Below are 15,081 nucleotides of genomic sequence, written 5' to 3' on the forward strand. Positions count from 1 at the left end.
GCAGTTTCTGACTGAAATGGAGAGCACTGAGAGAGCTTTTACCCCTTCTGTCCTGTGTGTGGGTGTAAAATAACCCAAGAAGAATCACCAGGGCGTGCTGGATTTTGCAAGTTTCCATCTCTTTGTTGGGGAACATTGGCTTGTTTAAGGGTTTTGCCATCACAGTTGCCTGCTTTTCCCATCTGACAACGCCTTCCTGGTGGCCATAATGGGGGCTGAAGACTGGGAAGGATGCTGGTTTTCAAACTTCGTCTGGCATGAATTCCCTGTTTCATGTGAATGATTCTGCTTCAGTCTTGCCTGCTGATTGCTCTCCGTTCCTCCTTAAACCTCATTCTTCATCAGCAAAGATGAGGCTTCTTGTGCAGGATGTGCTTAGAGCACTGTCATTTTTCCTAAGGTAAGGTTACACCAAGTATCTTCTTACTGAGTCTGTGTCTGGACCCTGTGAAAGGGAAGACAGACAGAGTCCTTCTGTGGGCTGAGTGGGTTCCAGACGGTCCTTATATGAGAATAAGAGTAATGTAAATTTGCTTACCTTCCTTCTGCACTGTGTTGTCCACACACATTTCGTGAGCCACCCTCAGTTCTAGCTCATTGCAAGTCCTGATGTGGGGGATTCTTGTCTGTCACAGAAATGGATGAGCTCTTACAGTGGCACAGACATGGATAAAGCAATCCAGCCGTGTGCGCTTTGGATGCATAAAGAATTTAATCTATCCCACGTTTTGAAGAACCCCATTTACTTGAAAATTGGCAGCTCTTTTAACTGTTACTGCCTGTCTTTTCCACCTCATATCAGGACCTTAACACACACTGTCAGAGCACTCCTGTTTCTGACACTCTTAAAACATCCTTTCCTGATATTATTTGATGTGTGCCATCATCTCTCACCCGTCATACAAGACATGGGATGAGGAAGAAACAATTTAAATTTGTCATTCTCTTCTCTTTTCCCTGCCTGTTGCATTTTTTTTTCGCTGTCATACAGTCTGTTGATTTCCTTGTAGCATGGGAACTAAGGCTTAGAGATGGTGTGTTTTTTATCTTTTTGCTTTCTGCTTTAGCAAGAAGAGATAAATAAACCATCCTGCCGTGTTTAGTGTGATGTTAACAGAAAGAGATTAGACAAATAATTGCTGATGAATAGCTCTTCTATGTCATTGGACGTGACAGTGAAATACCTCTTCTTTTTGAGTGATTGTCTGTCGTTGTAATTGGTAATCTGATCTTTATAATTCCTTAGCAATGTAATTAGTAAAAGTACATTTGGATTAATTAATCCAAATGTATTTTTATATTCCTTGTACTAGAGAGGTATAAGTAAATCACTTGCAGAATTAATAAAAAAAATAAAAAAAATAAATATGTCCTCCTCATACAACAAATACATATGTGTGTGTATATATATAAAAAATACACGCATGTGTGTGTGTGTATATATATATATATATAAAACAGAGAATATCCCAGCTGTTTGTGAAACTCTAGCAGGGGAAGCTAGTACAGTTCAATTTGTTGTGAACTCTTCAGTTCTGTTGTCTTGATTTAATAGTAAGCAAATGAATTGAAAGTATGAAGTAAATCAGACGATTCTTACACCAGCAGTAGTTAGTGATTGCTGGGCCTTTTCTGAAGACTTGTGATTATTTTGGAATTTGGACATGTGAATAGAATAACAGAAAAAGAAAAAATAGCTGGCATTTAATTGAGCTCTTAAAGCACCTTTTTGGTAAGTCTGATGTACAGGAAGTTTTGCTTGACAGGCAAAATAAAGCCACGGATTAGAAACTGGATAACAAATGTGAAAACACAAAGGCATAAAATGGGAGAAAGTCAATATACGCACGTGGTGATTCTGTTCTGAGTTCAATAATGGTGACTACTTTTCCTACATAGTCTTTGAGAGTGAGGGTAGATCAAGTATTGCTCTTCACTCCTGGCTATGATGCAGAAAACAAAAGGATTTTTCCTAATGTTCTAGTACAAATCACAAGCATTGTAGTTTCCAACCTTAACCGGTGAAGCAATTTTGGATAATTCCTTTTGAACTTACGTGCATCCATTTGGACAATTACAGAGGTCAGTGCTAAGAGTGTAGCAAACTTCTGTGCTGTCTTGATGAAGTTTGTTGTGATAGTTGCTCAGATTAGGTTAGCTATGCCCAGAATGCTTTGTATGTTTATATCCTGTTTTGGGGAAGGTTAGGGAGATGTACTTTGTATTTTTTTGTAGGAATTTTTAGCTAGTAGAAGTAGCCAGGCAGAAATGGAGCAGGAAGAGGTTTTAGAGAGTGCCTGGGGAGGTGACATGGTGACAACTCAAAAAAAAGCCCCTTGAACTTTGAAAGCATTATGGATAATTATGGAATTCAGATTGGAAATATTCTGTGCATTTTTATTTCTTCTGCTAGGGGAAGTGGCGTAGCAGTTTCAGTGTTTAATGCGTATATTCTAATTAGACGCTGAACTGATCTCTGTGGTTCCATTACTGTCCAGAAGGAAATAAACTACATCACTGTATTTTAAACCATATTTTGGAACTGGACACTGTAGTGGGAGGGATAAGAAGAATGAAAGCATTGGAGCAGATCTTTGTTACTGAGCCTGCCTGTATCAGTACTGTAAAGCAGCATGCACATGCTTCGTCGATATGAGGAGTAAATAATAATGAAATGCCCCTTGGAAATGTCCGTGTTTTGAATGAGAGAGGAACTTCTCAAGACTGACATTTAAGTAACTTACATTTTTAAATGGCAGGAGGATCTTGATTATAGAAAATCCATTAAATGAATTCCATATAAGTATTCTGTTATTTATGCCTTAAAAAACTTCTCTTAACTGTGTAGCCAAAAGCGATTTCTCTGCTGAATGTGGAGAAAACCCAACTCTAGTATTTTAACTTTTCTATCAGTTTTCAGTTAGAACATTTTACTATAATGTAGGTGAAGGTGTTTTAAGTTCCCCAAGTATGGCATTGCTTCAGCTTGCATTTTCATTTTAGGGAGGGATGGGGATTGTTTTGGAATTGTGTGATCAGTAGCACAGTCCTGATGCAGCTGGTGTCAAATATTTTATGATATTAAACTATGGTAAATGACTGTACAGTGAGGGCCTCCGTCTGCAGCGAATGGATTTTTTCTGTTGTCTTTGAATTTGTTTTTTGTCACGTAGTTTTTCTTCCTTCCCATGTGAACATATGCACTGTTATGAGAAATAAACTACAGTCTTCTCCTTGGCACCGTCGGCTGACATTTTTTCTAGATGCTGTGTTGCCAGCTTTGGTGTTTCTTTTCTTCCAGTTGGATTGGTTTTGAGCTTATTTTTGAAGAAACAAATCCAAAACCTGTGAGTTCATGTTCTTATGCTGAAAGTTTTGGTGAGGAAAATGAACCAAAGGGAGCTCAACTGGTTATCTCTATCAGTGGTGATAAAGAGCGGTTGAGGAAAATGAGTGGGGAAGCCATGCAGCTGATAAACTGCTTGGCTAGGGAATTTTTCCAAGACCGTGGGCAGCGAGTTAGACCAGGCTAACTGATGAAGGGCTGGTAGCGCTTTTCTTGCCTCAGGCTTTGGGCCTATATAGCGTAACTGCATTGTGTGCTGCTCATGTTTCTTCTAGAAACAAAATGAATTCCTTGCCTGAGCTGCTCATTGGCCAAAAGGATTGTGTCCTCTTCTCAAAGAGAAAAAAGCTCCTAGTAACACTTTGATCGTGAGTCTAAGGTATAGATATGTGGAAAGGAAAAGGAAAAAGTCAGATGATCTGCCATCTCCTTAAGAGATTGTGAAGACTACCCTTCTTCTGTCACGACCTTTCATTGATTTATTTTTGCGGTAGACCTCTGATAATCATTTTATCTCAGTGCTATCATTTGCTTAGTGGCATTAGTATTAAACTGCTAGATTTGTAAAGCCTTACAGCAGTTCGAAGGTTTGGCCTCTTCTTGAAATGTAACCTGTCCTTAAAGTTATTGTGATTTTTTTTTTTTTTTAATTTGAAATTGTAGCAGCTTGGCACACCACTACTGAAATTTAAAATATGCATCTGCAGATCTTGTTGTGGTTTGAGGTTCCAGAAACATGAACACTGCCACTGATTTTCCAGCAGACTGCTAACAAAATGATTCTCTTGTTGGTGTCATTCACTTCTTCCTGGTGTTATTTATGGCTATCCCAAAAGGAAAAGCTGTCTCTAGAGCAGCAATCAGCCTCTGTGTACACACTGATCACAGAGAAAAAGGAAAACAGTGGATATGTTTCTGTATTCAAGAAGGTAGAACTTCAAGGAAGGCTGACACTAAAGCATTTCTGAATGTGGGAAATTAATTAACTTCAGCAAAACAAACAACGTGGAGAATTATTAGCATTTTCAAGCAGGGGACTTGGTGTGGCAGTTTGTTTGCATATTTTTGCTACAGCAAATTGATTGCAAAAGTGATGTGACATAGTATTACAGCTGACATAACGACAGACATTTCTGCCTTGGTGAAACCTTCTTTCACAGTGCAGTCTAGCTTCCCACTGTGATTATTCAATTTTTACAGTTTCATGTCTGTGGTGTACTATTAAATTGCATCAGGCTAGAATTTGTCAAAGAAGTTGTCAACCCAAATGTAAATTTTGGACTTTTTCAAAACTATTACTCTACATGTTGGTCAGTCTGTTGGGGATGAAGCAGTGTCCACATGGTTTGAGTTTATTGGTTCATAGGTAGTGTGTCAGCAATGTAAAATATCGATATTACAATGGGAGAAAAGAAAAGTTGCCTTCTGTGGAAGACTCCTGCATTTTTGTGTGTTGTCATGAGGCAGATGGTCTTAAACACTTGAGATGTTTCAAGACTTTTCTGACTTCTTTCATGCTTCTGAAATTTAGCAGTTGGGTCAGACCAGGTATTGATCCCCAAAGCACAGATTTTGACTGCTGGCAAGGGACCATAAAGGACTTCTGAGCAGCCAACCGATTTGTGGGTTTTGGTCCTGGCCAAAGTTGTAACACAAAGTGATTCCAGGGTACTGTGGCTTGAGATAAAAGGATTGACATGTACAGGTTTACATTATTTTCCATGTGAGTTTTCAGGCTTAATTACTCCTCTTATGTCTATAGTTAAGGCTGTTTTAATGGATTGAGTGGCACTGATTGTAATCCTGTGCACAAATTTTTGCGTATATGCATGTCGTAGCTCACTGTGCAGGATGTCCGGTCTTGTGTTATAAATGTGAATATTTCAGCGCTTGTGCAAAGGTAACTGCTACATGCTGCTGACCAGCCCAGCGTTACATCTGAGGCACACACAGTACTTTTGCTATGAGACAGTGCTGCTTCTGCTGTAAGATGCCCACACTTTGAATCCTTAGGAGCCTTCCAAGATGTCACAGAAAAGAATGAATTTTAATTTATAGGTGTAAAGCTGAGTTAGACAATTTCTGTACTGGTGCACCATCTCCACAGCTAGCCAGCAAACATCATAAGGCAGTAGCCACAAAGAGCTCAAGATATTTCTGCAGATGAGATGATGAGTATGGAACACACTCTGTGCTTATATGGAAAGCATTAAAGGTATGTTTCATTGAACCAGACTTGTGTGTCTGAAGATTTATTCACTATAATGCCAAAAAGTTAACTGTTGTAACTTCTCTCAACTCACTGGCAGGTCTTTTGTGGTGTACTGTACTCCTATAACACATCCTTTTGAATTACTCAAGCACCTTATAAGCATAGAAATGAAAAAAATAAGAGATGTGTAATTCTTTTGTTGCCTGCATAATAACAATGAGTCTACATTTTCAGTAGAAAGAAATGCATTTTAATCTTTGTGTCGGAACTTAGATTTTAATCTTTGTGTCGGAACTGTTCATAGGTTGATCACGGTGTATGCACAGACTGGAGACCATGCATGTGTGTGTTTATGTCCATAGGTACACACAAATCCTTATCTATTTCAGTATTATTTGAGTTTTAGATGGATGAAACAGTTCATAAATGAACTTTACCTTTAATTTGTTATAATTTAAAAAAAAAAATAAAATCCTGTTCATATGAGACATGGATAAATACATCTTATCAAATTATCCTCTCCCCTCATCTAAATGAACTTTTTGTGCCATGTTTCTTTGAGCTGGGTGAATACTGCTGTCAGATCATGCCAACCTGGGAGTTGTTCTAAATATTCCAAGGTTATTCTTGCTCCTGTTTTTTCTCCATTTATTGAAGATGTTGCCCTGTGAGAAAGAGAAGTAGTTGAGTAGTCATGAGTAGAGCTTTGGGTCTGCTGCAGAGCCAGATGTAAAGATGGATCTGGATTTATCTCTGCACATCTGCTGTTTTGTTTGCCCTCTGCACTACATTGTTCTCAAACTAATTAGTTACAGAACGAGGTAACTTATGAGGTCCTTCATGATAAATATACATCATAACTTTAGAGACCATCTGTTGCATACTGTTTACTCTAGGATATGAATGCTGCTCCTATTTCTGCAGAGAATATGGTTCCCTTGTCCATCAGACTATATGTACACATATATATGTATTTATAAAACTATATATAACTAGATATACTTCAGAAGTCTTAGTGAACATGCTATTTGCCCCCAAGACCATGTTGGAAAATGGCCAGTGTAGGCATGTTTGAAATGGTAATATGACATGCTAGCATATATTGAGCCATTTCTGCCTCTATATGCAAATTATATATGAACAAATATACATTATGGATGTGGATTCTGTGTTGCATAACACAAGGTTCACAGCATGAATACACTACTGTTTTTCATGTTTTGAAAATCCAGGGTTAGCTTTGTTGAGTTATCTCACAGCCTTCTCAAAGATAAAGGTAACTCAATTTAAACTATCAGTGTCGTGTGTCTTAGGATTTTTCTTCTTTCAAGTAATAAGACACGCCAGTTAGAGAAGAGGGGATATCATGTAATTCAGTAATCACATTATTTATAGAAACAATGAAGTTTCATGGAGTTATAAGTTACAGAACTACAAGGAGCTGTCACTGCTAGGAGCCTTGATGCTGCAGTAAAAGAAAGGGGTACAGATTGCAACAGCTCTCTATACGTTCATTGCTGCAGGTTTGACTGTGGTCTGGCTTGGTGTTGGGGGGTAGTTGTGTTGGGGGGTGCTTCGCAATTACTGCCTGCTAGGTTGAGGGCCAGGGAGGAATGATGAATATACACTACCTGCTCATGTAGTTATTTAAACGTGTACAAATCTGTATTTTGAAACGTAGGAACTGTGCTTTCGGGTCTTTGCAGCCTGCAGCTAATGTAGTGTGCCTTCCCTCATCTGGTACCTTATTGTACCATGAAGATCACTGAAACCCCAATTTTGATTTCAGCAGCTGGATGACCCCAACACCATTTGCAAAAATAAAACCCAACTGCATAGAGACCACGGGAGTACCATTAATTAAGGTTGAGTACCTTTGATAATCAGGGCTCACAAACTTTTGTTTCCTTTCCTGCAGATGAACTCACTTTCTCAATTACTTTTAACATTGATGTGCTGCGTATATAGGCTTGTTGGCAGAAGAGTAGTGTGCATGTTGTCAGACATGTGAGTTAAAATATTGCCTGTATCATGCCCAACACATTTGTTACATCTATGCAAGTGACTTGAGGACTGGATCATGCTAGACAAACAGATACATCATATTCTGTCATTTCACATAGTAAAAATAAACTATTTTTAGTTTTGGAATAGCCAGCTGAGAATATTCTGTGTTAGGCTAGAAGTCCCTGTGTGCGGGTGTTCAAGGAGGGTGTGTATATGTGGGATAAGGTATAAGGGGATGCTGTGCATCCCGCCAAGGCTCTGCAGTCTGCACTTGTAGCTCTTACTGACTTGGAGCTCAGATTTATGTCTTTGTATGCATCTTCCATGAGCCCGTCTAATTCATAATCGACACACATAATCTAGCTTATTTTATTCTATGAATATTTCACCTCAGAAGAGATCTTCTGGCCATGAAATTATGATTTATGACTAGCATGCTTTATCTTGGGGAAATTGTGGAAGCCGTAGAGAAAATCAGTAGATTACAGAAATTATCCAAACAGATAAACTGCACAAAGTGTAGTGATTTAAGTGGCTATCAATATGTAGTGTCCCCAAAACTTACTGCAACCTGCTTCTCTGAAAAATGGGGAAGAGTTGTAGAAGTGACAGCTCCGTGCAACTTAGTTTGACTCTTTGTAGCATTGAAAGCATTTCTACTGAGAGGTGGCAAGGCAGTGTTAGCCAAGGGTTTTGTCCAAGCTGATTTGAAATGGTTACCTATATCCTAGTTGATGCTAAGGCTCATATCTCTCTTTCTCTTGATAAAGAATAAAATAAATTTATTCTTGTGTGCTGGATGGCCGAACTTGGGATACATCTGTTGTCAGCAACTTTGAAACTACAAAACTGCCACTTAAGACCCAAAACAGAAGAGGAGTTTGGTGGAATCCAGCTCCCCCTTTTGGTCCTTGTGTTTTATTCTTTTCCATGTTTGCAGATTGTGTTAGGCGGAGAAGGAACCCTGGAAAGCAGAGGATAGTCCTTTGAGTATGTGCACTTCTCTTTTATACTCAGGGGGTGATGATGTTAGTGTATGATGATAATTTACTGTATTCTCCAAATTTCTGAAAATCTAAGCCTTGGGCTTTTTTTTTTTCTTTTCTGTTTTATTGATATATGTATGGGTGTTGTGAATCTGAGTTGCAAGTTTTATGCAAATGCTCACATTTATGATTTTTTAGAAATAGTCTTCTGAAATTATTTTATTCAATGAAGTGTTTTCTCGCTTTCCTTACTTTGTGAATAGCTGACAAAACTTGAAAAACAGCAACAAAGAAAAGAGAAGACCAGAACCAAGGTGCCCTCTGAGTCAAGTAGAGAAAGAAATGCCCCCCGTAACAAGGATGACCCCAGCGCAAGCAGTGGAGCAGAAGGAGATGTGTCTTCAGAAAGAGAGCCTTAGCTCATCCACGGCAGGCCTCAGGTTTGGCTTTTTCACTCCTCTGTAAAGCTGTGTCCTCCTGCTTGGCAGTCTCTAACCCTGGGTGCTTTACTGAAGCAGCGCATGCAGAGTTGCATTAGAAGTGCTGGGGGGTGAAATTCGGATAATCTTGCTGGTGGGTAACCTCTGCTTCTACCTGTAGTCGGCACACCAGAATGTGGAAGTGGGTGAAAACCTTTTCCCAGCTTTGTGCGTGGCTGGAGGTGTGTATCTGTGAGTCTGGCCCAGCATGACTGTTTCCAGGTTGACTCAGGAAATCTAAAATTTTGGTCTTGTAACACAGCAGTCACTGTACTCAGAATCCTGCTTTGTATTCTTCAGAGTAGAGATACATGGTTGTGTTTCTCTCTCCGTCTTTACTTTGCAGGCAGGTCACTCTGGAACAGCCTCCACCATTTGTAATACCCAAATAACACATAGTCCCCAGCAATGGAAGTGGAAAACATTTAAGAAGTTGGAGACAGGCCAGAACTGCAACTTCCCATCATGGTTCCTACCCCTCCCTCCTCAGTTTGTTCTTTCCCAGGATGACTTGATAACAGGCTATTTCGTATCCCTTCACCATCTCACGAGAACATTAGGCCAGGCATTGAGAGCCAGACTTGCTGCTTGAATTCAGTATGAAAACTGGGATTTTCTCTCCCTTCAGGCACTTGACCTGCAGGACATGCCTGGACATGAGTGAATGGAATTAGACTGAATATAGACCTGAATCCTTTGTCATGGATTATCTACATATGTAGACATGTATTGATCATACTCTTCCAGTCAGTTTTAAGTCTTCAGGACACAGCTTTCATGGCCTGCCTTGCCCCTGCCTCCCAAAAAAGCTACATTGCTGATTTTGAACTTTCAAACATATCTAAGCTTGCAAGAAAGTATTATTTCCTTCATCTTCACACTGAAGCCCTGAGCTGGCTATGCAGTTTAATTATTAACAGCTTTGCAAAGTTAAGGTCTAACCTTTCCCTCGTCTTCCCATCCCTAGAGTTCAGTCTGGCTTGTGATTTATACAATTCAATATCATGCATTGCTCAGAAAGTTGCTTTTTAAAAAAAAAAAAAAAATCCTTTAATTTCCCTGGTGGTCAGACATTGGGGGATGATTTCTGTTTTATAGAAGTTTGTATTATTGGTGTGGTACTAATATAAATGAATTTGCATAAGGCATTGAATAGATTTCTGAAAATATGCTGATTTGACCTGGAAAAGGGATCAAAGAAACTTTCAAGTCCACAAGCTTTTTTACGCTGGCCTCATGGAGAGAAGCTTCAAGACTGGTGTGAAATGGTTCTGTTCATTAATTGGGTTGCTGTCAAAAGTGGATTGTCATATCGTACAACAGCTGGAGTCACATGAGTTCTGCTCTCTTCAGCTTATGCTTGGTGCACCGTCCTGTTTTCATACTGGAGATGAGCAGGCACATTGGGAAGGAGAACATGTTCCTAGAAAATAAAGCAAGGGTGTGCTATTTCTCAGCAACAGTTGGCCTTGCTGCTACGCTACAGGAACATGAGGTTTCCCCCACTGTTACTGGGTTGTGTGTTGAAATAAGAACATTTTACAGAGCAGGAGTTTGCAGGCCTTCTGGAGTGCTTTGGTCAGTCTGACCTTTCTAATAGCATTTGAAATTCTAGGGAGCTGAACATTTCTGAAATGTGATATACTGATAACCTAGCATTAATTTTCATGCTGTGACAATAAGTAAAGATAATTTTCTCTATGGGATTTGAAGGAATCATACTCTATTTCTATCCTACTTATAGTAATGTCCCTGTTTGTTTGCCTTCCACAGTTTCTCATATAAAAGCTACACTGGATTCTTGAAGAGAGACCCAACAGACATTCACCTCAGCACCACGCTTCAACGACTTCGGAAAAGAATGGAAAATGGGAAAACAGAACTAAGACATTAGAAACCTATATCATTCTGTATTGAAACAACCAAAGCAATGCTATCAGATTCAGTTGTTAATGTGTAGTACCAGTAGTAAAAAGGACTTGTAACATTTTTGTGTATGTGTTTTCACATGACTGCTGAATAAAGGGTGACCGTAGGCAGATTGTAGCAGAACATTCACTCTCACTACATAAGCTCCATTTCAAAGATAAATCAGGGTTTTTCCTTAAACTTACACTTGAATTCTGAAAATTATCAAGCAGGCTTGTATTTTGATTCTCACTCTATGGTGTCACGTGCTACCTGTTTCCATGGCAGCGTATAGACCTGTGTATATTTTGGTATATTGTTCAGCTCCTACGTAACACCAAGTTAGGCAGTCCAGTCTTTCTGCATGGATTAAGTGATTAAAAGGAAAGATCAGCCGCTAGTCGTTTATCATGTGGAACACATCTGTCTTGTAAACTTTTTTAAAATCAGAAAAGACTTTATTAAACAATTGATGCTAGCTGAGTGCCTGCTGGTGTTTGTGTATTGCATTTCCTAAGATACAGCGATGTGTTTAACAATGCGAGTGACACAGAGCAAAAGTTACGAGCCAAGAAACACCTAGTCACGTAACTCATCCACCTCTCCTTTGGAAGTTCGGAAGTCAGGTTGCTGACCTCAAATCTTTGCTCTTTCCAACACATCTAAGTCCTTTAATTACTTTATGGTGGCCATCAAAATGCCGCGGCAGGTGCTCCATATACTGCATCATGCACCTGCTGACATTTCTGTCAGATTCATCAGGGTCAGAACAGCGTTTGGAAGCTGCTGGCAAACAACAAGAGCTGAGAAGCAGCTGCAAAACTGCTCTCCTGTGGGTGTTAAAGCCAAGGAAGTTTCAGGGGGAATGAAAGACTGAAGATATTACGCCTTTGACTTCTTTCAGAGGTGGTGGTGGTACATTTTATACAGGGTATTCTCCAGGCCAGCCTTGGCCTTGTGGTCTTCACTAGCCATCTGCTGTGGCCACCATCAGAGCCAGGGTGCTTACTGCACGACTGTCTTTACCTGATTATAGGGCTAACTCACTGATGATAGTTGTTCTTAATCCAAATGCATATCATATTTACAATACTGCAGACTGTGCAACCACTGTGTTGATTTTTTTTTTACTTTTCTGTTTTAGCTTTTTGCTTCTAACTGCTTGTTTACCAAAGTATTGGTCAAACCAAGACAGGAGAGTTTCAGAACTGCACCCTGACACGGCTTTTTAAAATACATGAAGCTTAAGTAAAGATTTGGCAAGCCACACACCTTTATTAAGCCACACACATTTATTAAGAATAGCGAGTAGCTGGGTTAGGTTGAAATGTTACACTTACTTAGTCTCGCCTTTAAGAATTTACATCATTTTTCATCTGGCCATTACACGCAATTTAGCGTGCCTGAAGCCACAGCCTTGTCACAAGCAGGGCTTTTTCACCTCCAGGTACAGGTGTTTTATCTGGTCCCTTCAGAGCCTCCCTCACCTGGGACTGGAGCCTGATAGGCGGCTGTCAGATCAGTGCTTAACAGGCTGCGAAGGGCAAATTCAGTCAGGAGGATACCTCTCAGGTGTTGATATGGTCGTTGACCAACCAGCCGTCAGACCTATCTCATCTAGCTTAAGTGTCCTGCTTGCTCCAGCGTGTTTGAAATCTTGTCTTCTCCTTTGTAATTTGTTCTTAAGAAGGTAATGATGTGAAGAAAGTCCCAGAAGAAAGTGTGTGAAAGAGCTTGAAGAAGTCTCTTTGCATCCTAAAAGGTAAGCTGGTAGAAGTCAAACTAAAAAAAAGAATAATAAAGGTTGAAAAGAAAAAGTAGTATAAATACATCTCAGGGGAGGCAAAAGGTGATATTCTAGCTATGTTTAAGCAGAAATAAAGGGCAAAGAAGTGGTGGCTGTTGGTCAAAGATGAGGTGACCTAATGCTTGGCTCCCTGCTGAACCACGCTTTGAGTGGCCAGACTGCATGGTCTTTCTGAGTCTCTCTAATCCATAGCGTTGTCCTGCCTCGCGTGGGAGATGCGAGGAGAAGCTCACCCTAAGTTGGGATGTGGTCATGGCCGCATGTGGTGGTGGAGGTGTGGGAACTGGAAATACCCAGGAAAGCCGTGTGCTTCGGACAGATGCTTCCTGTTGTCCTGTGCCCAGCGTATTTTCACGCACCATGATTTGTTTCAGGATTCAAGAAAAAAACCACCGGCCAAGCCCACTTTGTTAAAAGTGCTGGTTACTTTAACAAAAGTTATTGCCCTTTCTACTGGCAGCAAAACTTGGGAAAGGCTGCTTTTTCCAAGTGCATTACATGGCTTAGAAACTTGGTATCTGTCCCATGGCTTTTTCTGCTCGTACTGAGCTGTAAGCAAAAACCTGGAGACTTGAATTCCTGTATCTGTTCCTCTGCCTGGTATTTCTTAGGCTTGGTTGGTTTCTAGAGCCTTGGTGAGCTTTTGTTGTCTGTTTGTGAAATAGATGAGGTTTTTAGGTGGAAGGGATGTTACTTATTTTTTCCTAAATGCTGAAAACGACCTTATTTTAACAAAAAGGCGTGTTTGCTTCATATGTTTATAAAGTGTTAAGGGATGATATTAATGAATGATAAGTTGCTGCCCATTATTCCCTTTTCTACAGATTTAGGCTTATAGGCTTTTCTCCATTTTCCTGTCCCAGCTCACAGGGCGGTTTTGCCAGAGTTTACTTCTTTGTGATTTAGGGGCTAGAGTCAGAAGACGACCATCTAATGTTTGCTAGCTATACTACAGCAGCTCCCGATTCAGAGGCCCTGCAATGTCTGATCTCCAGCTGCACGCTGGCTGCCCTCGGGTTAAAGTCCTGCAGGGAGAACCTATGGGGTGGACATTTGGGGAGCGCCCCAAAAATCAACGTCCTGTGGCCATTCGTCTCTGTGATAGTGCTTCAAGGATCCTGGTCAAATCTTTCAGATTCCTCTCTGCTTCCTCCTGTGTTGGTGCTGGTGTCTCTTTGCCTCGCGTTGCCTCGTCAACTTGGGCAAAAGTCCTCCTCTTCATGGAAATGCCTGGGGAACCTCTGAGTGCCATGAAAATAATAAAGATGACAAGCGAGGGTCAGTATTGCAGTCCTCAAGCAAAGACACTCCATTAGTCTGTTGTTTTGTTGTGGCTTCAGTTGTACGCAATTAAATTTTTTTTTTTTTTTTTTTTTTAGTCTCTATACGCCTACAGTGTGGTCAATGGCGATTCTGCCTTTACAACAAATGTGCGTAAAATTGCAGAAAATATTCTTGGTAGGATTTCTGCAAACCTGGTAGCGTTTGTATGTGAGCAAGGTCTGCAAGAAAGTAATGTTGGGTTTTCCCATTTGAAATTGCCAGCAGGTATCTGGGAGACAATCTAAATCTGAATACAGATATTTTCCATAACTGTTTATAAAGTACAAGCTAACAAGGGAGTGTCCGCAAACCATTCTGTATCGAAACTCTCACTTAGACACTCCACTGCAGGCCCTATTTTTCTTCCGGCCTTATTTTCTCAACAGAAGACTCCCCAAGGACATCTCCCTGGTAAGCAGAAATTATGCTAGCACTCCTTTGAAAATTTACTGCTAATTTTCATTGACTGCTGTAACCAGAAAATACAACAATTATAACAGTAAAAAACTGTTTTGTTGGCATTTTGCAAACATCATCTTCATTCAGATACTGAATCTATGGACTACATTGCTTTAAAAAATAGGATTTTAAGAATGGAACAGTCAGAGTAAGTGATGGTCCTACAAAGCTATTTGGAAAAATGATTGGATAATTTTAATTTGGTGTGTAAATACAAATGAATCAAAGGCAAAATAACTTAGAACTATTGATGCAAATGCTAAATGGATAAGCTCACAGTTTCCCATTTTAGAAGTTAGTGCGGACAATGAATTAAAAATGGTCTGATTTAGAGAGACGCTAGTTCCTGGAGAATCTTTGTCTGAACATGTTGGCAGTAGCTCCCTCTCTCTGCTCTGATCTGTGGCCGTGTGATGACAGGTTTCAATCTCAAAATAATTTACTGCACTTTGCTAAAATACACCTTCCTATGGTTCTTCCACAGGACCAGGGGAGTTCCAGTCCATTGCAAACCACGCTTCAATAGCATGCCAAAAATGCTGGATAGTGGTGCA

At 40.1% G+C, this 15,081-nt stretch overlaps 1 protein-coding gene across 1 annotated transcript in view; it reads left to right on the forward strand.

Moving 5' to 3' along the window:
• DTD1 (D-aminoacyl-tRNA deacylase 1) overlaps positions 1-11,410 on the forward strand; it is a 29,061-nt gene extending 17,651 nt beyond the window's left edge. The window contains exons 5-6 of the mRNA XM_082307902.1: positions 8,815-8,991; positions 10,804-11,410. Of these exons, the coding sequence (XP_082164028.1) occupies positions 8,815-8,970 (156 nt within the window). The 3' untranslated portion in view covers positions 8,971-8,991; positions 10,804-11,410. The remainder of the gene's footprint in view (positions 1-8,814; positions 8,992-10,803) is intronic.
• The last annotated feature ends 3,671 nt before the right edge of the window (positions 11,411-15,081 follow it).

The sequence above is a fragment of the Platalea leucorodia genome, assembly GCF_965183815.1.
Source record: "Platalea leucorodia genome assembly, chromosome: 3".
NCBI lineage: Eukaryota > Metazoa > Chordata > Aves > Pelecaniformes > Threskiornithidae > Platalea > Platalea leucorodia.